The sequence below is a fragment of the Heloderma suspectum genome, chromosome 4 (genome assembly GCF_057233095.1).
Source record: "Heloderma suspectum isolate Gila_16-S chromosome 4, 16-S_ref, whole genome shotgun sequence".
NCBI classification, from domain to species: domain Eukaryota; kingdom Metazoa; phylum Chordata; class Lepidosauria; order Squamata; family Helodermatidae; genus Heloderma; species Heloderma suspectum.
In genome coordinates this window covers 251,363,476-251,385,667 of record NC_139461.1, presented here as the reverse complement: position 1 = coordinate 251,385,667, position 22,192 = coordinate 251,363,476, and the positions used below count along the sequence as shown (strand labels likewise).

At 44.4% G+C, this 22,192-nt stretch overlaps 1 protein-coding gene across 5 annotated transcripts in view; it reads left to right on the top strand.

Annotated features, from left to right (window-relative positions):
• The window catches only part of RAB29 (RAB29, member RAS oncogene family), a 31,628-nt gene extending 10,369 nt beyond the window's left edge, over nucleotides 1–21,259 (top strand). For 2 of the 5 annotated variants that reach the window (XM_084853292.1, XM_084853294.1), the window contains 5 exons: nucleotides 879–950; nucleotides 6,225–6,406; nucleotides 11,837–11,958; nucleotides 12,901–13,043; nucleotides 14,506–16,329. In XM_084853292.1, the coding sequence (XP_084709418.1) occupies nucleotides 879–950; nucleotides 6,225–6,406; nucleotides 11,837–11,958; nucleotides 12,901–13,021 (497 nt within the window). In that variant the 3' untranslated portion in view covers nucleotides 13,022–13,043; nucleotides 14,506–16,329. Of the gene's footprint in view, nucleotides 1–878; nucleotides 951–6,224; nucleotides 6,407–11,836; nucleotides 11,959–12,900 lie in introns of all 5 variants that reach the window. The other 3 variants (XM_084853293.1, XM_084853290.1, XM_084853291.1) reach the window with 3 other exon arrangements.
• The last annotated feature ends 933 nt before the right edge of the window (nucleotides 21,260–22,192 follow it).

The window sequence follows — 22,192 nt, the reverse complement described above, 5'->3', positions numbered from 1 at the left end:
TTAAAAAAACACACACCCCTTTTTAATATACATACATGGATTTGTATGAAATGCATACAACTTTCTAGCAATTATACATGGTTTTCAACAGAAGTGGACCAAATATCCAAATAAACATCTGTTTGAAGGTGGCATCTATATGCCACCCATTCAAATGCTGAAAGTGTTGTAAGGTCCTCAATCCATTGCATTATAGGTCAGTATTTATCCTTCCAGTGTTGTAATATCACACTTTTAGCTGAGAAAAGGGTGCAGAGAATCCATTTACTCTGACCATTTGTTCATTTCCATGAAGCAGGTGAGTAATTTAAAAGAGTGTGTTCATCAGTGAATATTAAAGCCTGTTCCAGTACAAAAATTATTTGTGTAATAACCTCTTCCTAAAAAGAAGCAACTACTGGACATTGCAAAAACATATGTTTAAAAGAAGCAGAAGTTGTATTGCACCACCAGCAATTAGGCAAATTAGACAATCCCTTATCGAAGAGATGTTGCGGTGTTCACTAGACGTGAAACAAAAGTTTTTGTTGAATAAGACACAGCCTAAGGTCCATAGACATGATAGGCAGACGCCAAAGCGGCGATCCACAGATCAGACATTTTGTGGTGGTGCCCACAGCATAGTCTCAAATTCCCAAATGTGCCCATGGGTCCAAAAAGGCTGGGGAGCCCTGTGCTATGGCTTGTGCATAGTGCCTCCCACTAGTAAGAAGGTGAACAGTGTCAAGTCAGCAGCCCAATGCAAATCTCCTGTGGTATCCAAGCATCATTTATAAAAACCAGAAACAGAATTGCTCAGCAGAGCAGTACACATGCACCATGTTTTTGCTCAACCACTAAGTGGCCTTTGTTTTTCTTCTCTTTTTGTGGCTGTTCAGTGGATTTTGCTCTGAAGGTAGTGCAGTGGTCAGAGTCGGAGTCGGTGAGGCTACAGCTATGGGACATCGCAGGTGAGTTTTGAAAAGTCACCTGCTTTCTTTGTAGGTGGCACTTTTTATATTCATTGTATTTACTGTCCCTGTTTGTCTTCTTTCAATCTGCCAAAGTTAATTTTTAAAAGCAGTACCAAAGGAGTAGAAAATCCCCACACCTCTGAATCATATAATTTTCTATGAACATATTTGCAGTATCATATCTCTTTTGTTTGTAGAATTTCCTGGGTAAGTCTGGCATGACTGGTGGGGTGGAGTCACAGTGGTCTATCATGGTTCTGTCCTTCTGTCCAGGTGCCCTGTCTTGCAGTCTTCCAGTTCTGAGTGTGTGTATCTGAAGGTGGGTGTTCGGACCAAAACAGAGTTTTTGATGGTGTGCAATCCACCCTACTGCTCAACTGTCTTCCTTCCTGACCTAGCAGTGGTGGTCTTGGGGCTGGTGCCGGAGTTTCCCTGGCTTATTGCACTGGGGGACTTCAACATGAATGCTGAGGCCACCTCGTCAGGATTGCCTCAGGAGTTCATGGCAACCATGGGTCTGTCCCCACTTATTTGGCAGGGCACACTTTGGATCTGGTCTTCTGTTTGGGTGGGATGATGGTGATTTGGGGGTGGAGGAACTTTCTATAGTTCCGTTGTCATGGACAGATCACTACCCGGTGGGGTTTAGACTCAGAGCCTCTGCAGGGGCGGTGGGCCAGTGAAAATGATGTGCCCCAGGAGACTGATGAATCCAGATGGTTTTCTGATGGGTCTTGTGGATTTTCCTTTACCTTGGCAGGCAATTCTGTTGAAGCCCCAGTTGACCTTTGGAATGGAGAAATGGCCCGGGAGGTTGACATGATTGCTCCTGAGCATCCTCTCCCGTGGAGTGGAGTTAAATGAGCTCCCTGGCTTTCTAGGTAGCTGTGGGTAATGAAACGAGTAGAACAATAGGGACAAACGAATGTTGTCCCTATCTTCATAAAGGGTAACAAGGAGGAACCTGGGAACTACAGACCAGTCAGTGTGACATCAATCCCTGGGAAAATTCTGGAGCAGATTATCAAGCAATCAGTCTGTAAGCACCTTGAAAACAATGCAGTGATTACTCAAAGCCAACATGGATTTGTCAAAAACAAGTCCTGCCAGACGAATCTGATCTCATTTTTTGACCAAGTAACCTCCCTTGTGGACTGTGGGAATGCTGTAGACATAATATACCTCAGCCTTCAGCAAAGTTTTCAACAAAGTGCCCCATGATATCCTGATAAGCAAACTAGCTAAAAGTGGGCTAGATGAAATCACTGTCAGGTGGATCCACAGTTGGCTACAGAATCAGACTAAAAGAGTGCTGATCAATGGGATATTCTCAAACTGGGGAGGGTAATGAGTGGGGTACCGCAGGGCTCAGTCCTGGGCCCAGGGCTCTTCAACATTTGTATTAATGACTTGGATGAGGAGGTGCAGGGAATGCTGATCAGATTTGCAGATGACACAAAATGGGGCAGGATAGCTAATACCTTGGAAGACAGAAACAGAATTCGAAGTGATCTTGATAGACTGAAGTGCTGGGCAGAAAACAACAGAATGACATTTAATAGGGATAAATGCCAAGTTCTGCACCTAGGAAAAAGAAACCAAATGCACAGTTACAAGATGGGCGATATTTGGCCCAACAACACTACAAGCGAGAAGGATCTTGGAATTGTTGTCGATCACCAGCTGAATATGAGCCAACAATGTGATGTGGCTGCAAAAAAGGCCAGTGCTCTTTTGGGCTGCATTAATAGAAGCATAGCTTCCAAATCCTGGGAAGTACTAGTTCCCCTCTACTCAGCACTGGTTAGGAGTACTGTGTCCAGTTCTGGGCACCACACTTGAAGAAGGATGCAGACAAACTGGAGAGGGTTCAGAGGAGGGCAACAAAGATGATCAGGGGACTGGAAACAAAGCCCTGTGAAGAGAGACTGAAAGAACTGGGCATGTTTATCCTTGAGAAGAGAAGACTGAGGGGAGATATGGTGGCGCTCTTCAAGTACTTGAAAGGTTGTCACAGAGAGGAAGGCCAGGATCTCTTCTTGATCATCCCAGAGTGCAGGACACGGAATAATGGGCTCCAGTTACAGGAAGCCAGATTCCAGCTGAACATCAGGAAAACTTCATGTCTCTTAGAGCAATACGACAATGGAACCAATGACCTAGGGAGGTTGTGGGCTCTCCCACACTGGAGGCATTCAAGATGAGGCTGGACAGCCATCTGTCGGGGATGCACTGACTTGGATTCCTGCACTGAGCATGGGGTTGGACTTGATGGTCTTATAGGCCCCTTCCAACCCTACTATTCTATGATTCTATGAACGTCCACTAGAGCAACTTTGGCGGGAAACTTGGAATGAGTCTCATCGAACATGGGCTAGAGCTCATTTTAAAGCTGACTCCACTGCATTTGCAACTGCCCAGCAGAGCTTTTTCAGGTGGTCAGAGGCCTATTACTCTCTGACACACAAGAAGAAAAGGTGGACCACTTGATAGCCTGCTATGACCAATTTCCGGGACACTTTGCAGATAAAATCGATAGTTTCCGAGCCGACTTGGATGCCATAGTTGATACAGGTCCAGTGGATGTAACTTTGGCTCCTGCTTGTCCAGTTACAATGGATAGTTTTCAAACTGCACAGCCTGAGCATGTGGACAGGCTCCTTGGTGAAGTGAGGCCGACCATGTGTGCTGGACCCTTGCCCTTCCTGGCTGATAAAAGCAGCTAGCGGGGGACTGGCTGAGTGGATAAGGGTGGCAAACATGTCTTTATGGCAAGGTGTGATCCTTTATGGCAGAGGTGATAAGACCTTGATTTAAAAAAAAAAAAAAAGCCTTCCTAAACCCCACTATATTGGATAAGTTCTGAGCAGTCTCTAATATTCCATTCCTGGGCAAGGTGCTGGAGCAGGTGGTGGCTTCTCAGCCCCAGGGAGTTTTGGATGATGCAGATTATCTTGCCTTGCGGATGATCTACAGTGGGAACTGGACTGGGGGAGTGTGTCTCTGTTGGTTCTGCTGGACCTCTCAGGGGCTTTTGATGCCACTGACCATGGTATCGTTCTAGGGCATCTCTCTGAGATGGAACCAGGAGACACTGTTATGCAGTGGCTCTGGTCCTTCTTGGATGGGCGTTCTCAGACAGTGGTGCTGGGGGATTCCTGTTCGGTGCTGTAGCAGTTGGCCTGTGGTGTCCCATCGGGGCCCATGCTGTTCAACATATACATGAAACCACTGGGAGAGATTGTCTGGAGTTTGGGGGTTTGGTTCCGCCAGTATGTTAATGACACCCAACTCTATCTCTCCTTTCCATCCAAATCCAAGGAAGCTAGTGCACCAACTGAGCCTGTTCACAGAGAGCCTGTCCACAGTCACACATGCCTTAATTACACCCATTTGGATTACTGTAACACACTATATGTGGAGCTGCCTTTGAAAACTGTTTGGAAACTTCAGGTGGTCCTGCATGCTGTGGCCAGACGGTTGACCAGGGCAGGTTACAGGGAACACATGACTCCCTTGTTACAACAGCTCTACTGGCTACCTGTCTATTTTGGGGCACAATTCAAAATGCTTATTATGTCCTATAAAGCCCCCTATGGCTTGGGATCAGGCTACCTGAAAAGACTGCTTTCTCCCATATGACCCTGCCCGGGTCTTAAGCTCATCAGGAGAGGCCCTTCTTTTGAGACCACCACCTTCAGAGGCATGAAAGAGGGCCTTCTCGGTGGGTGCTTCCATGCTGTGGAACTCCCTGCCAAGGGAGGCTAGTTCCACTCCCTTTCTGCTGTCCTTCCACCAGCAAGCAGGCCTGTGGGTCTGTTGGGTTGAATGCTTTTTTTATTCTGTTATTGTAGTGTTTTTAATTGTGTTTTAATGCATTTGTTATCATTTTAATCATTATATTTATGATGGTAAGCCACCCTGAGTGCCATTTTTCTTGGTAGAAAGGTGGGTACATATTGAAATAATAAATAAAATAAATATAATTGGGAACACCTTGGGAATGTTGCTGACTGTGCTTGAAATAAACACATTAAGGAAGGGACAGATGTGTGTTAAGAGACTAAACAGAGCTTTGCTTGCTATATAAACCTTAGCCATCCCCACTGCCAAAAAGGCAGTCTCTTGTATTCCACAGAAAAAGTGGCTTGTCTCAACAGCAAGCAAAACTCTGGCAACATATAGAGTTCTCTTCTTTTGATTTCAGGCTGACTTCTCAATGAGGACAACTTGTGGATCAATTCTGAGGCAGGGAATCAATCTGGCAGCTCTGTAGTTCTAGAGCACTATGTTTGCTCTAGAATCATGGTGGATAAGGTTAATCATCAGGATACTAGTCTTCATGGCTATATGCTACCTCCATTATCAGAAGCAGTGTGCCTGTGTACAACCAGTTGCTGGGGAACATGGGTGGGAGGGTGCTGTTGCACCCATGTCCTGCTCGTGCACTGTGTGAACAGAATGCTGGACTAGATGGGTTGGTCTGATCCAGCATGGCTCTTCTTATGTTCTTATGCTCCCCTTCCCTTCCATAGTGCCATAAACCTTAAGCCATAAAACAGGGGTATGCAACTTGAGGCCTTTGGGCCTAATTTCATGTGGCCCTCAGCCTAATTTCAAAAGTGTTCTGCATGTGATCAGCTCACACCTCTGGCAAGCATGGTCTGTCCCTTTCTTGACAGCCCGCTGGGTGGGAAGGAAGAAAGAGCTGGGTTCAGGAAACATGATAACCCACACTCAAAGGGTGCATATGGGTTGAGCATGGGTTGTTGTTCAACTGTGGCTTGTTGTTGAACCGTGGGTTATCGTGTTTTCTGAACCCAGCTACACTGGGTTTAACAAACCCATGGTTTGTTGTTGAATTGTTAACTGCGGGTTGTTCATGGTTAACAAACCATAGTTTGTTAAACGTGGCTGGGTTCAGACAACATGATAACCCACAGTTCAATGACAACCCATACTCGGAGACAGAGAAAAAGGTGTGGCAGAAAGAGAAAAGGGTTCTGGCTCTGGCCCACCGCCAATATATGGCCCTTAACAGATTAATGAAATAATAATAAACCACATTATGGGCCACGCTGCTTCTTTCTTTTTTGCACTGTTCTTGCCAGCAGGTAGTTAGTAGGACTGAGTCTGTGGATGTGCCAAAGGTCCATTTTGTTTTGTCTTGGATCTTATTTGTGTCAATTTACAAAAAAATAATATTGAAGTACAGAGGGGGAGGTTCACACTACAACTGAATCTGACAGTCCTTGCCACTTAAACCTCCAGGACAAGAACGCTTCACTTCGATGACTCGGCTGTATTACAAGGAGGCATCTGCCTGTGTGATCATGTTTGATGTCACCAGCATTAGCACGTTCACCAGCTGTCAGAAATGGAAGCAGGATTTGGACAGCAAGCTAAAGCTGCCTGATGGAAGCCTTGTCCCTTGCCTGCTGCTGGCTAATAAAGTGAGTTGATCCAGCTTTCCTCCCTGGCAATTTGAGGTGGCTAGCTAAGCAGCACTTTTACTCCAGCAGCAAATGGAAGGGATTTTGTTTTTCTGTTACCAATGGAAAGACTGGGTCCCAAGTCCCCTGCTTGGAGATGCAGAGGAGTAAATGAGTGGTGTGCTGGTTGCGGTAGGAGTAGGAATTGGGAGATGGGGAGAGAGTGAAGAAAGCTCTTTTGCAAAGGCTATGAGACAGGAGAGGCAGGGGTGAACTAATGAAGGATGCCCTGTGACTCTCTGACCTGTGGCCTGCTCTTGAAGGCCTGGCTCACTGGCTCAGGTCTTCTAGTGCTATATGTTCTGCAGGTGCCTTTTCTGCTACATTCCTGCTGCTCTCTGCTTGTGGATTATCATAATCTGGACAGTGTATGGGGTAGGGAGCGTGGTGTCCCTGGGTACCTGGGTGCCCCCAGATATCTTCCTGGGCACCAGCCAAGATGCCCTACCCCTCCCATGTTAAAAAAAAACAAAAACAAAACACATTTCCTTACTGACAACTTCAGTATCGCTTCAAGCAAAGTGAGGGCCTCCAGCTGCTGCCGTCTTCATTTCCCATGAACGCCTTTGGGTGACACATGCAGCTCAGTGACATTCTTAGGAAATGAAGATGTGGCGGGGGGGTGACTACAGGCCGATGCTTTCCTCTGCAGCATGCTCAGCCACCAAGAAAAAGAAGGGAAAAAGAAAAAAGTGACTCCTGTCACTTCTGTCTGGTAAACTGTAGTGTGAGCGGAGGCAGGCTAAGGAGAGCACTAGGGGGGCAATAGTAAAGGGCAATAGTAAGCTAGCTGGGGGTCAGGGAAGCCACTGGGGAGGAGGTTAAGGAGAGCAGCAGAATGCCAACAGGGGTTGGGGAGGGTTGTGTGCTTGTATGTCTGGATGGGGGCTGTGCATATGTGTGGGAGGGAGGAGGGGATTTAGGGGGGATTTTGGAGGGATCCTGAAAAAGGAATGAGTGCGGTTTTCATGTGCTTGCAGTGAGGAAAAGGGAGGGATGTTTGTGCGTGCGTGTATGTATATATGCATGCATTTATGATGGACATATGGGTGTGTGTTTGTGTGTGTGTGTAAAGGGATGGCTTGGGGCTTGTGCTGTCAGGGTATGTGTGAGAGGGTGTGTCTATGGGTGGTGAGCCAGGGTGGGAGAAAAAAACAGAAGGAGGAATGAGTTGACTGGCAAGGGATGGTGGGAGAGAGAAAGAGTTTGCCTGCTGTGAAATAGGTTTCTGTTGGTGCAGAAAACTGGGTTCAAAGGAGCTGTTTAGTATGTTGGGGCACAGACCTCACTTCTGCGTAGTTTTCAGTCTTTTGGGCAGGTAACATGTCCTTTGTGACTACCATGGCAGTCATTTTGTGGTGGTGGTGCTCAAGTCAGTTTCTTAAATTGTCAAATGTGCCCAAAAGGTTTCCTGCCATTATCTGTGAGGAGTTGTGGGTAGGCTGTCCTGCTTTTAGGTACTGTGGTGGAAGTTGGGGTAGTGGTGTAGGTGTAAAATGTTTCACCTGGACAGATAGACCTAGGTTCAAATCCGCACTCAGCCATGGAGCTCATTTAGGCCAGTTGTGTGCTCTCAATTTCATAGGGTTGATAGGATAAAATAGGGGTAACTCCTGCGTATGCTAATCCTGAGATCCTTGGAGGAAGGATGCAGATATGATGAATTTATGTAGCCTTTTGGATTCTCCAAATCTGAATTCATGATTAGCAATAACTCCTATTGTGTGCTCTCCCCATCTCCTCCCCCAACCACCAAATGTCTGCGCCCTTAACGTATGTACCGTAGAAGCAGTGGTATCTCTGGCCTGCTTTTTGCCGTCAGTGAGCCAACCTGGTCTTGGAAGCTTCCCTGCAGTTTCATTTATGGAACTACCACAAGCTGAACTTTCCAGCCCAAACACCAGAAAGCTCCTTAAGAAAAGCCCAGTAGAGCCAAAGATCAACCCCATGTCACATGTGTCTAAACCCTGTCACCAATATGGAATGACCACAAAATGGATTGATACTTGGCCATCAAAAGTGCCCCACAGATTTCTGAGGTTCTCTTAAAAGAAAAAACTGACCCTTAATATAATAGAATCTGAATATTTAAATAGCACTATGCCCTATAAAATAGGCCAGCGTCATTATCCTCCTTTTCCAGCTGAGGCTATGCAATAGTGGCTTGTTTAGTAAGTTTATGCCTGTGTTGAGATCGGAATTGGGGATCTCCAGCACTTAGTTTTAACCATTATACTATAATATGAAAGTTACAAAAAGACTGTTTGGTCCAGTAGAGGTAGTCCAGGATAAGCCTCATGGGCTAGACTATAATCACAAGATGTCAGCTAGAACTAAGGCTAGATCGTTTAGATTTTGAAAGGGTATATCCAAATTCCCAGGGTTCCAGTGGGGAACTTATAGCCTTCTGAATTGTCCTGCAAATCCAAGTTCTTAATTTTTAAAAGAAGAAACAACCCACCCACCCCCTTGCCACGTAAATTTGATGCTTTGGATCATATTGCCTTCTTATGTAAATGTATGGCTGTTTTCAAAATTCAACTTGATGAGGGTTGGCTATCCACTATTCATCAAAAGGTCTAAAATACAATAGCTGTGGATTAAAATAATGGCAAAGGAGAGACAGTAACAGTGCATTTCCTTCTAGGACCAGTCAAAGGCATTTAATTGATAGCAGTGTTTATCATGACTACACCAAGAAAATGGGATCTGTGCAGCCAATCCATATGGTGCTACTGCATGTTTGCATCATATAAAGTAAATATCTCTGGATGCATTGATTTCAATTTTCTTGGTGCACTCTGGTCTGTCCTTGACAAATGCAACCATTTTCCTTCCAAGGCTCACTGTCCTACTTCTAGCTGAGCCAAAGAGTTTAGGGTGCAATCCTAGGCATGTTTAGAAAGAAAGAAGCCCTACAATTCCCAGCATTCCCTGGGAATGACATGCTGGGAGTTGTAGGATGTTTTTCTGTTTAAACATGCATAGGATTGCACCCTTAGTTGTTGTTTTTAAAATTGCTGTTGTCAAAAAGCACCTTTGTTTTTCAGTGTGCTTTCAAATTCCACCTCAACATAGGGTTTAATCCAAACTTGCCCTTCTGCAGATGGAAGGACGTCTTCCATTTGAAGGGACCGAGAGCCAGCAGGGGCTCCCATTGGAGGGAGGAAAGAGGTGACTTTCATTAATTTCACCTGCAGCCCCCTCCCCACCTCTCACACTGTTCCAGAGTGCACCCCCCCAGCAATTCTCAAGAACAGACTTTCAGGAGGCACAGGGAGCTGCAAGGGGAAGGAGGAATTGGGGATCCCCTCCTATGTCTGGTGGGAAGAGTGTCTCGTGAGCAGAATTCCACTCATGGGAACTCTGGATCCAGACCGTAATCTATTGGGTGGGGGGCGGGTCTAGGTCCTGAAGGCTGACATCTCAGGCAGAAGTGTTCAAAAATCCCAGAAGCTGACTTTAGGCTGCAGGGCACTGTACAGTCCCTGAGCCAGCCCACAGGGGGCACACAGCTCGGAGAAGCTCCCCAACCTTTATGGAGCTCCCCTGCTCCATCTCTGATCTTGTCTGACCGAGCTTGGGGAAGCACTCATCAGACTGGGCTAAAGCTGAGGCAGTGTCTTTTTATTTACGGTATAAGTCCTGCCCTCCTCTAGTCCATGTGACTGAAGCTGAGTTTTGGGCAGAGCTATTATCAGCCCCATGGGCTGGGAGAGAGAGAGCTCCCAGAGTATGTAAAGCAGGGGGTGTTGAACCACAGACTCGCGGGCTAGATCTGGCCTAGCTGGAGTCCCCCATATGGCCCTCTGAGGTTCCCCAGGAGGCCATGGCCCCTTCGCCTGACCCTATCTTCTTTTCTCTAACCACCAATAGTTCAGAGATTTCCCAGCTTTTGCATGTTTTCCCCCTGTTCTAAAAGGTTGAAATGCCTCTCCTACAGCTTAGTTACTGGCAGTGAGAGCTTCAAGCTAAAATGTGCTACTAATTTTGACCCCCTTTTTACCTTTGGCCCTGCTCCCTCTTGCCTTTAGCCTTGCTGACCACTGGAATGTGGCCCCTGAGTGCGTCTCTGAAATTAAATCCAGCCCTCAGGCTGAAAGAGGTTTAAAACCCCTGCCTCTTTATAATAGCTCTTTCTGTAGCTCTTTCTGGTGAGGGAGCTTCTCCGATTACCCAGTTCCCTTGTTCCCAAGGTTCTGAGCTGTCTTTACAGCTGACTCCGGGATGGCATCCTTAAAAATCAGCCTTTGGGGAGCTTTCACAGGGCTTGGATGAGTTGTAATTAATATCCAGGACTTGAACAAAAAAGAAAGCAGAGAAACATTCCCATTTTTTGTGCAGTGTGTGCAGCCATTGGACAAAAGTTGCTGGTCCAAATGTGCAAATTTCAACCTGGCAATTGGAAAAATTCAGCGGAGTTCTAGTCCTCCTTTGGGGATCTGTCTTTCTATTAATAGTTGTCTTAAAACTAGATGAGCATATTGGCTTATTCCAGAAGCCCGCTAAATCATTTTCCCTTTAGTAAAGTGGTTTCCCAATGTGCACTCGCATTCATGCATGCACTGGGCACCAAACAGGGGAAAGACTGGGTCCCAACAGATGGCGGGGATCCCCTGAGGTATGTAGAAAAATCATGCTTTAAAACAAAACAAAACAAAACAAAAAATCCCTTATCCCAGGACACAATGAATGTTCTGGGAGCATCTGATGCTGCAGCCCTGCTGAAGCAAAACAGATGTGGACCTCATTGGAAGTCTGCTGGTTGCCCCAGGTATAATAGACACAACATTTAAAGAGAGCCTGAAACTCCCGCCAACCAGTGGGGATTGAGAACGCTGCAAGTGCACTGTCCTCGAGCTACTGGTGAACATTGACAGCAGTTGGGAGTTAGGGTGGGACCTAAAAATGTTTTTGTATGGTGAAATTGAGCATGAAGAATGAGCACGTTCACGAACATTCTCTGACCCAGTTGTGTCTTCCCACAGGATCTTTAAGGTATAAAGCTATTGAAAAGTGAGTTCAGTAATGCACAAACATGTTTAGCCTTGTGGTTTCCATCATGATAAAGAATCGTCAGGCATTTTTTTTTTTTTTTAGCCAGAGACAGTTTAGCAAGAATTTAGACTGCCCTTTCTCCACAGGGCCATAAAAGAGAAATACAACTACAGCGGTCTTCCCCAATCCCATGCCCTCCATATGTGTTAGACTACATCTCCCATCATTCCCAACCAGTTGCAGCAGCTTAAATAGAGTTAGAGCATTGCCTTATAATTGACACATGTGTGATCTTTCCATGTGAAGATCTGCGACCAAGACAGAAAAAGAATTGTGCTCATTTATTAGTAGTGTAAAGGTGAATTTGAACACTCCTAAATTCTCTTTTTTCAGTGTGATCTTTATCCATGGGCTGTCACCAGAGAAGAAATTGATCGGTTCAGCAAAGAGAATGGTTTTACTGGATGGACTGAAACATCTGTCAAGGAAAACAAGAATGTAAATGAGTCTATGAGGTAGGCGGAATGAATTTTGTAAATATTTTTCAGAGGCAGTCTGGCGCCTAGCAGTGGACATATTGTTAACATGTGTCAAAGTGGTAGCATTATTGAAATGTTTAGAGAGAAATCCTACTTACCACAGTTCCAAACATGCAGGAATATTTTCACTAAGTTATGGTGTTGGGGTAAAGGATGGGGTTAGACTTGGAGTAAGACAGCACTGAGAGCTGGTGTGGTATAGTGGTTAGAGTGTTGGACTGAGACTGGGGTAGTCCAGGTTCAAATCCCCACTTGGCCATGGTTGACTTTGGGCCAGTCACTGAATCTCAGCCTAACATAACTCACAGGGTTGTTGCAAGGATAAAATGGAAAGAAGGAGGATCATGTACGCTGCCTTGGGCTCTTTGGAGGAAAGGCAGGATATAAATGTAACAAATAAATAAATAATCAGATCTCAGCATCAGAGATATTTAATTGATTTGGAATTAGATGGCTGCAATCGTGACTGATAGCCAGGGTTGGGATATAACGCTGATGTTCTATAGAGGCTTGAACTCTGGTGATAGGTGCATTACATGGAACAAGTTTGCATTTTCTATTGGTCAAGTGCAATGGTGGATGCCTAACCTTGTTTACTGGAATACATCAAACTTGTTTTTGGTTCCTTTTGGTCCATATCATTCTCAAGCCTTACTTTTGCCAAAGAATAACAACTTCAAAGTTACAAACCCCATTTGTTCTCAAGGCTCCCTTCTCAGAGGTCCTGATGTAAAAGATACAGCATAAGCAGTGCAGTGCAGAATCCCATAATCTCACTGTGCCATATTCTTGATAGAAGAGATCCAGAATTGAAAGCCTGCAACTGGGACTTGGTTTTTTGGCCTCTCTTGGGCCGGGGGGAGGGTGCGAAACGAGTGCTACAAGTTCTCTGTGTAACCTCATTCTGTTTCTTCTTAGAGTCCTTATTGAGAAGATGATGACGATGACATCCTTGGGTGAGAGAGACATGTCTGTTTCAGGCCATGGAGACTACATCAATTTAAAAGATGCATCCACGTCCAGCTGGGGATGCTGCTAGTTGCTTCTGCATCTGCTCAGAGGTTAAGAGTGTCTTTCAAATACATACATATAGGGGTGGTGTTTTTTTAAGCAGTAGCATATTCCCTCTTGTCACTGCTGTAAGCAACAATAGAGGAGGGAGTCCCTCAGCCTATCAGAGACACCTGAAACCACTTTTGCTTTTCCATTTGGCATTGCAGCTTGAGTTTGCACAGGAATGAATAATCTTCTGCTCATTGCAGCCCACTGCAAAGCCCCCAGCTCAGCTGGTCAAAGATGCCATTACAGGAAGAGTGGCTATGGGGAACTTTCAACACTCCAAAAGCAAAGCCAAAGTAACCTGGTTATGTTTTGGCTAGTGGAAACATCCTTTGCTCTCACTTTGGAGCAGGCTGCCTTTAATGCATCATCTGTGGAAACAGGTTTTGGCCTGTGATTATCCCCCCTGGTGACACAGCTGCAGAATTTTCTTCATGCAGCTTTCCCTGAGGTACCATTTTTGCCATAGGACGCCTCTGGCTGCTTTTGTATATATTTGCCAAGGACTGCATGTTTGAGATGAAGGGGAAAGTACAATGAACTCTGGCCTTTTTTGTCCCTGCTTTTATGTGGGACACACAATTGTTAAGTCTTTCTTGATGCCCTTTTGTTTTTGTTTTTAGAGAACCCAGCAATGAATTCAGGCAAAAGCTGTAAATTGCCTTGCATTGATGCACCTTATTAGAGCACCAGCAGTATTCTTTGTTTTTATTGCCCTTTCCCTGGCAGGATCTAATTTGCCTCTTTCAAATTCTGATGAATTACTTCCCCTTAGCCATCCTACTGTGTGGGTGTAGATAGCCATCATTGTAAGGCTATCTGAAAGCCCTCCTACTGGTTTTAGTGATCTGAGGGGAAAAACACAGAATAAGGGGACTCATTAGGACAAAAAGCCAGAGTTAAGTCTTCCCTGTGCTTTTTGTGATACCAGGTACTTCCCCTTCATTTTTTTCATGTGATCATAGCTGATGGACTTCAATTTTTGTGGAATATATAAAAGTATAACTTTTTAGGTTTTTAAAACTTGCAATAATTCAGGAAAGTTGAAGTTACAAAATGGTAAGATGTACTGAGATATTTGAATTTTTAATCTTCCTTTTAAAATAAATTGTCACGGAGATGAATGTGTTATGGATAAAAGATTCCATGGATTAATAATTTGCATCTTGTCTCTGATAACATTACAGTAGATTTTAAACTATCAGTCTAAGCTGAGTTATGGACACATTTGCCAGATAAATATGAAAGATACATTCTGACTCTTTTCTGAATTATCTAGAAAAGTTACCCATTAGCCATCCGTTGGATAATGTAGGCATTCCAGGTTGACATTTTGTAAATAATGGTTATTAAACAGCTGCTGCTAAGTAAAGATCTGAATACTGAATGGGGAACTAGGATCTCTTTAAGAGTTAGATACTGTTCTGGATGGCAATAACATCTTTATCTCCAATATTTTTAAAGGTGATGAAGGCTGTTGGTTTCTGTGCTGTATCTGAAAAATGCTGTTGCTAAGCACTGAGAAATTCAAGCTAAACGCCTCTTTGAAGGGATACCCTTTAGATGAACAGTGTTCCAGAGTTTGGTTCTGTTTTGCTGCATTCAATCATCTCCTTATACTTTTTGAAATGGGAGACAACAAAAGTAGCCTCAGATTGTTACTGTAAAATGAAGTGCAATTTTTCTGCCCGAATCCATTAAGATGTGGTAGGAAAAGAACTTAAAGAGGGGCTGTCACATGTTGGAGGCAGTCTTTATGATATGGTCATACACTTTTCACCTGATAATATAGCAGTAGTTTTTGCCCTTGATACCATTTTGAAAAGCAGTATATAATCTAGAATTGAATGAAGAAATTACCGTCTGGGTATGGAGCCCCTGTGGATAAGTTTCCCAAGTTGTTTCAAGCAGAATCTGTAACGTAACATAAATTCATATCAGGGGCAGCAAAATATGGAGATTTAGCATATTGCCTTTCACTTTATGTCCTTGTCTTATAAAGTTGCTGTTTTGATTGTCTATAGTAGACTATTCAAGTCACTAACCTAGGGTACCTGGCTGTGTGAACACAACTATAGAATTCTACACTTGAAAATCTGTGCACATTGCCTTGTTTTATATACATTTTCTCTTTTTGTGCCTTTTAGATAATTAACAAACAAGTTTTTTGCTTTTAAACCACTCAAATTATTATCACAGGGACCTACTGTCATGGCTTGTGAATGTTTAAAAGCCCCAGCAGCTCGGAAAACAGCTGACTTTCCAAAGGGCTGTCTTGAAAGCATGAATATAAAGTATATAATTAAAACACAAACACAAAACCACAGGACTTCTAAAATTAAAAATACTGCTCTGCAAAGCAAGTGTTGGCTCAACGTCTAAATCATGTGTGTTTATGTCTGGGTCTAAAATGTTTCCAAAACAGTTTCTGCCAACACACTCTTTGTCATGCTTAGCTTAAAGGACTTATTATGTTGGCTTTTAAAATATGTCTCTTTGAACACACACCTTTTTACAAATTATGCTACATACTGATTGCCTCTCATCTAAAATGTTTATACCATTTTTCTAAGTTGGATGCAAGTAAACTAAAAGGTACTTGATAGAGATGGATTCAAATCTTTTACTTTTTGCTAAAACACATTTTAGTCTACCTCTTTAAAAAGTTATTAAAGCAGTCAGGCAATAGTGACTACATATAAAAGTGATTTACCACAAATTAAAACAATTGTTTTAAGCAAATGATAATAAAGAATATAACGTTTAAAATGAGAAGTTGATTAAAAATGGCATACTCAGAATTGTGCCTTTGCCACGCACATGGCTGTCCTCTTGCCACTTGTGTTGATGGATGAACACACAGTAAAAGTTCTATACCCCAGCCCCAACCCCCAAGTGTGAGAATTCAACTGCAATTCTGCCTGAGGCTTTTAGAGGAAGAACAATGAATGAGTAGTGCTAGGAGCTATTGGTCTGAAGTCATCCCCAGTAATGAGGGTCAGATAACTAGAAATTTTACTGCATGGAGTTCTCACAGTGAGAGTATATGGACCACATTCCATCAATCTGATCAGAACTAACTGAAAACTCCTCTCAGCCCATTGGTTGTTATGCAGAATCTCACTTATACTTATATTCATAGATTCTCATTGCAGTATTTTATATGTTAACAGTATTTGTTTTTATATCAAAGGGACAAATGGGATTTTAGCTGTATCATTCAATAACCAATGTAGTCCTGGAAAAACTAAAAGACATCTGAAATAAAAAGGTCTGATGCTTGTTCACAGCTATTGATTTCTCATTTCAACAGTCTAAACCATGCGTCGATACAGCTGGAGCTCTGCATCCCCATCCAAACCCTCTACTTATTGAGGGGAATCAAGGCCACCATTCTTACCCATGTTAATAGCTCACTTGGGCCATTGTACTGGAATAAATGGCTAGAATTGTAATGTTTGAAACTTGCACATACTACTAAATATGCTTAGGATTCTACACCAGTAATTTCAAAAGGATGGATCAAGATCCTCCAGAGAATTGTGGAAGCCTTCCTCAGGCCTCTTGTATTGGGAGTTGGGTACTTTTTAAAGCCTGATGGGTGCTGAAGAAATTGGGAGGAGGTTTTTTGCAATAGCTATAGGTAAAATAAGTTGTTGGTTAAAATAACAGGTGGATTGCTACCTTTTGTTTTCTCCAAAGAGATTGGAAGAATGATTTAGGAATGATTTAGATGGGAGAGCTAGTCACAGGCAGGCACTGACTTTGGTCATGGACAGTGCAAGTGGACTGTGCTGCATTTTATTGGTATTCTGTACTTGTCTTAAAATACAACTTTTGGCATTTGTTCATGCACTGATTATTTCAAGAACCATACTAGGGCAATAACTTTATTAGGCTAGGTAGCAAAATATTGTGCAGGCTTTTGAATACTCCAGAAACCTTCTTCAGTTAAGATGGTAAACAAAGCAAAAGTGGGGAGAGGAGAAAAGAGACTGATGTTCAGTTTAGTTTATTACGTTTATATCCCACCTTCCTTCCATCATGGAACTCAAGGTGCCTACATAGAATCATAGAATAGTAGGGTTGGAAGGGGTCTACAAGGCCATCGAGTCCAACCCCCTGCTCAGTGCAGGAATCCAAGTCAGAGCATCCCTGACAGATGGCCATCCAGCTTCGTCTTCAATGCCTCCAGTGTGGGAGAGCCCACCACCTCCCTAGGTCATTGGTTCCATTGTCATATTGCTGTAACAGTCAGGACGTTTTTCCTGATGTTCAGCCGGAATCTGGCTTCCTGTAACTTGAGCCCGTTATTCCGTGTCCTGCACTCTGGGATGATCAAGAAGAGATTCTGGCCTTCCTCTCTGTGACAACCTTTCAAATACTTGAAGTGCGCTATCATATCTCCCCTCAGTCTTCTCTTCTCAAGGATAAACATGCCCAGTTCTTTCAGTCTCTCTTCACAGGGCTTTGTTTCCAGTCCCCTGATCATCTTTGTTGCCCTCCTCTGAACCCTCTCCAGTTTGTCTGCATCCTTCTTAAAGTGCGATGCCCAGAACTGGACACAGTACTCCAGATGAGGCCTAACCAGTGCTGAGTAGAGGGGAACTAGTACTTCCCAGGATTTGGAAGCTATGCTTCTATTAATGCAGCCCAAAAGAGCACTGGCCTTTTTTGCAGCCACATCACATTGTTGGCTCATATTCAGCTGGTGATCGACAACAGTTCCAAGATTCTTCTCGCTTGTAGTGTTGTTGAGCCACATATCCCCCATCTTGTAACTGTGCATTTGGTTTCTTTTTCCTAGGTGCAGAACTTGGCATTTGTCCCTATTAAATGTCATTCTGTTGTTTTCTGCCCAGCGCTCCAGTCTATCCAGATCACTTTGAATTTTGTTTCTGTCTTCCAAAGTATTAGCTATCCCGCCCAATTTTGTGTCATCTGCAAATCTGATCAGCATTCCCTGCACCTCCTCCTCCAAGTCATTAATAAAAATATTGAAGAGCACTGGGCCCAGGACTGAGCCCTGCGGTACCCCACTCGTTACCTCTCCCCAGCTTGAGAAGGTCCCATTGATAAGTACTCTTTGAGTCCGATTCTGTAGCCAACTGTGGATCCACCAGATCGTTGTTTCATCTAGCCCACTTCGAGCGAGTTTGCTCATCAGGATATCATGGGGCACTTTGTCGAAAACTTTGCTGAAGTCGAGGTATATGATGTCTACAGCATTCCCACGGTCTACAAGGGAGGTTACTTGATCAAAAAATGAGATCAGATTTGTCTGGCAGGACTTGTTTTTGACAAATCCATGTTGGCTTTGAGTAATCACTGCATTGTTTTCAAGGTGCTTCCAGATGGATTGCTTTATCATCTGCTCCAGAATTTTTCCAGGGATTGATGTCACACTGACTGGTCTGTAGTTCCCAGGTTCCTCCTTTTTACCCTTTTTGAAGATAGGGACAATGTTAGCCCTCCTCCAGTCATCTGGCACTTCCCCCATCCTCCATGATTTCTCAAAGAGAATAGACAGCGGTTCTGAGAGTTCTTCTGCCAGCTCCTTTATTACTCTAGGATGCAGTTCATCTGGCCCTGGAGATTTGAACTCATTCAAAGTAATTAGGTGTTCCTTGACCATATGCCTATCGATCTCAAGCTGCAATCCTGCCCCTTCAGCCTGTACTTCACCTTTGCCAGGGGGGTCATAGACCCTCTTTTGGGAGAAGATTGAGCCAAAATAGGAATTGAGCACCTCTGCCTTTTCTTTGTCATCTGTTATTGTTTTGCCATCCTTATTTAATAGCTGAACAACCATTTCTTTCCTCTGCCTTTTACTATGTACGTAGCTGAAGAAAGCCTTTTTGTTGTTTTTAGCATCCCTCGCTAACCTCAGCTCATTCTCGGCTTTAGCCTTCCTGACACCATCCCTGCAATTTTGTGCTACCTGCCTGTACTCTTCCTTTGTTACTTGGCCTTCTTTTCACTTCCTATATGTGTCCTTTTCTGTTTTCAGGTCATCCCTAAGCTTTTTCTGAAGCCACATTGGCTTCTTCTGTTGTCTTCCACCTTTTCTTCTTGTTGGAATTGTTTGTAATTGTGCCTTGAGAATTTCCTTTTTTAAAAGCTCCCACCCATCTTGGACTCCTTTTCTCGTTAGAGTTGCTTGCCATGGGACCTTACTGATCATTGTTCTGAGTTTATTAAAATCAGCTTTCCTAAAATCCAGGGTACGCGTTTGACTACACTTGGCCTTTGCTTCCCTTAGAACCAAGAACTCAAGTACAACATGGTCGCTTTCCCCCAGAGTTCCTGTAACTGCTACTTTATCCACAAGTCATCTCTGTTGGTTAGGATCAAGTCAAGGATAGCCTATCCTCTAGTTCCTTCCTCTACTTTCTGTAGGAGGAAGTTATCTGCCACACAAGTCAGGAATTTCCTGGAGGGGCCATGTTTTGCAGAATTTGTCTCCTAACAAATATCGGGGAAATTGAAGTCCCCCATTACTACTACATCATGCCTCCTTAAAACATTGGCTATTTGCTTTTCAAAAGTTTCATCCTCGTCTTCTCCTTGATTGGGTGGCCGGTAGTAGACTCCGACCACCATGTTCCTTTTATTCTTTGCTCCATTTATTTTGATCCAGATGCTCTCGATGGGGCTACCAAGCTCATCCTCCTGTATTTCTGTGCAGAGATATGTATTTTTCACATACAGTGCAACCCCACCTCCCTTTCTGTTTCTCCTGTTCTTTTTGAACAAGTTATATCCTTCAATTGCTGTATTCCAGTCATGAGAGTCATCCCACCAAGTCTCAGTTATACCTATCAAGTCATAATTTCCCTCCTGTATTAAGAGTTCAAGTTCGTTCTGTTTGTTTCCCATACTCTGGGCATTAGTATATAGACATAGAAGACCATGTGCTTCATAGTCTGGCTTTCTTCCTACATGTGTCTGAAGACTATTATTGGGCGCTATCAGAGCTGTTCTCTCCGTTGCAGTGCATGTGCCTACGTCCATTGTTACCCACAACATTACATCTCCCTTCCCCCGTAGGATTCAGTTTAAAGCCCTCCTGATGAAGTTCCTCATGCTGTGGCCAAACACATTCTTCCCATCCTTTGTGAGGTGCAGCCCATCCCTTGCCAAGAGCTCATCTTCCAGGAAGTATAGCCCGTGGTCCCAGAATCCAAATCTCTCTCATCGGCACCACCTTTGTAGCCAGTCATTCACCCGGAGTATTTTTCATTCCCTTTCTATCCCCCTTCTAACTACTGGAAGGATGGATGAGAAAACTATCTGGGCCCCAAAGTTCTTGAGTTTCCTTCCCAAAGCTCCTAAGCCTGACATGATCTCTTCGTAGCTCCGCTTAGCGGTATCATTTGTTCCCACATGGATGAGAAGAAAGGGATACTTGTCAGTGGGCTTTATGAGCACAGGCAACCTTTCAGTCACGTCTCTAATCCGTCCTCCCGGGAGACAACATACCTGGTGAGTCCATGGGTCTTCGTGACATACTTGGGTCTCGATCCCACGCAGCAAGGAGTCTCCCACTACTACCAGTCTTCTCTTCTTGTTATAGGCCTGGGTTTCATTGCCTCTGTTTGACTGACCTTCAGCCTCTTGCTCACTCTCATGTAGGTTCCCCTGTGATTCTTCCTCTGCAGGCTGTCCTCCAGTCTCATCCGCAAGTACCTGGAATCGGTTCCACAGCTCCACTGCTTCCACTGGTGCAGAGTGGCGTCTAGTTCTTCTTCTAACTGTCACCCTTTTCCACGAAGTAGCCTCTACTCCATTTTTCTTTACCTCAGCATTTCCTGCTTCTGCCTCATATTGCCGTTGCTCTTCAAGCTTCTGGTCTTCACTTTGCTGCTGTAGTTCCCCCATTCTGTCCAAGAACGCTTTGTGTTCTCTTATTCCCCGGAGGGTCGACAGTCGCTGCTCCAGTCCACTTACTTTTTCCTCCAGCAGCGTGATCAACTTGCACTTGTTGCAGGTGTAGGCCATGTTGTTCTCAGGCAAGAAAACAAACATTGCACACACCTTGCAGGTCACCATCACTGGAGAGTCTTGTCCTTCCATTGCCTCTTTTCCCTTTTTGTGTCTAGCTTTGTGATTGTTCTAGACTAGCCTGTGCCTGCTCCTCTACTCAGTAGAGGTTAAAAGCAGAATCCCACTGGTGTGGAAGTGTGTGTTACAAGACAAATAAATGAAAAAAGTTAGTTAAAAAATGAAAAAAAATGTAAAAAAATGTCAGGGGCCTCCCCCTTGACCTCCCCTGCCGAACTCCCCTAGCCAACTCCTGTTTGCTCCCCCTGTTTGCTCACTCTGGTCACTCGCTCTCTGGGAGCTTGCTTGCTTCTGTAGGCCCTGGACCAGCTGGAGCAGCTTGCTCTGCTCTGCTCAGCTGGGAGGCGGGAAACAGACTGAAGCTGCTCAGCTGCTGGGAGTACTCAGGCCACACACACCCAATTCAGTTGGAGCTCTCAGAAGCCCCTGGTGAGCTCACAGCCATTCAGAAGGATAAAGGGCAGCCCCCTGGGCTTCCTGCAGCCCACTTACCTCTTAGCCTCTGTCTCCTTTGTCTCCTCCACCACTGTAACTCCCCTGGCCAACTCCTGTTTGCTCCCCCTGTTCGCTCGCTCTCTGGGAGCTTGCTTGTTTCTGTAGTCCCTGGACCAGCTGGAGCAGCTTGCTCTGTTCTGCTCTGCTCTGCTCTGCTCAGCTGGGAGGCGGGAAACAGACAAAAACAGACATGTGGTTCCGAAGTAGTCTCCCCTCTGAGCACTGACCAGACCCAAACCTGCTTAGCTTCAGCAAGGTAGCTGCCTCATGTGCCTTCAGACTATGCCCTAGGACCTATGTTCAGGCTATGGAGTCTGTATTTAGTTGCTGTCTTAAGATGAAAAGAGGGAGGAAGCAGGAGATTCAAATTAGGCTCTGCCAGGTGCTGAAATGGTTTCAGGTTGGCTTATGACTCTTCCAAGGGCTGCTGGGATGAAGAAACAAACAAACAATGGGTGATCCCCATTTTTGAAAATATCAAATCCATCTGTGACTTAAAAGCATCTCCATCCTTGGGCAAAGCACGCAGGTACCTCGGCAGGTGGAAAAAAGTAGGGGGAAATTGAACAGTTCTTATATTAACAAGCTGGAG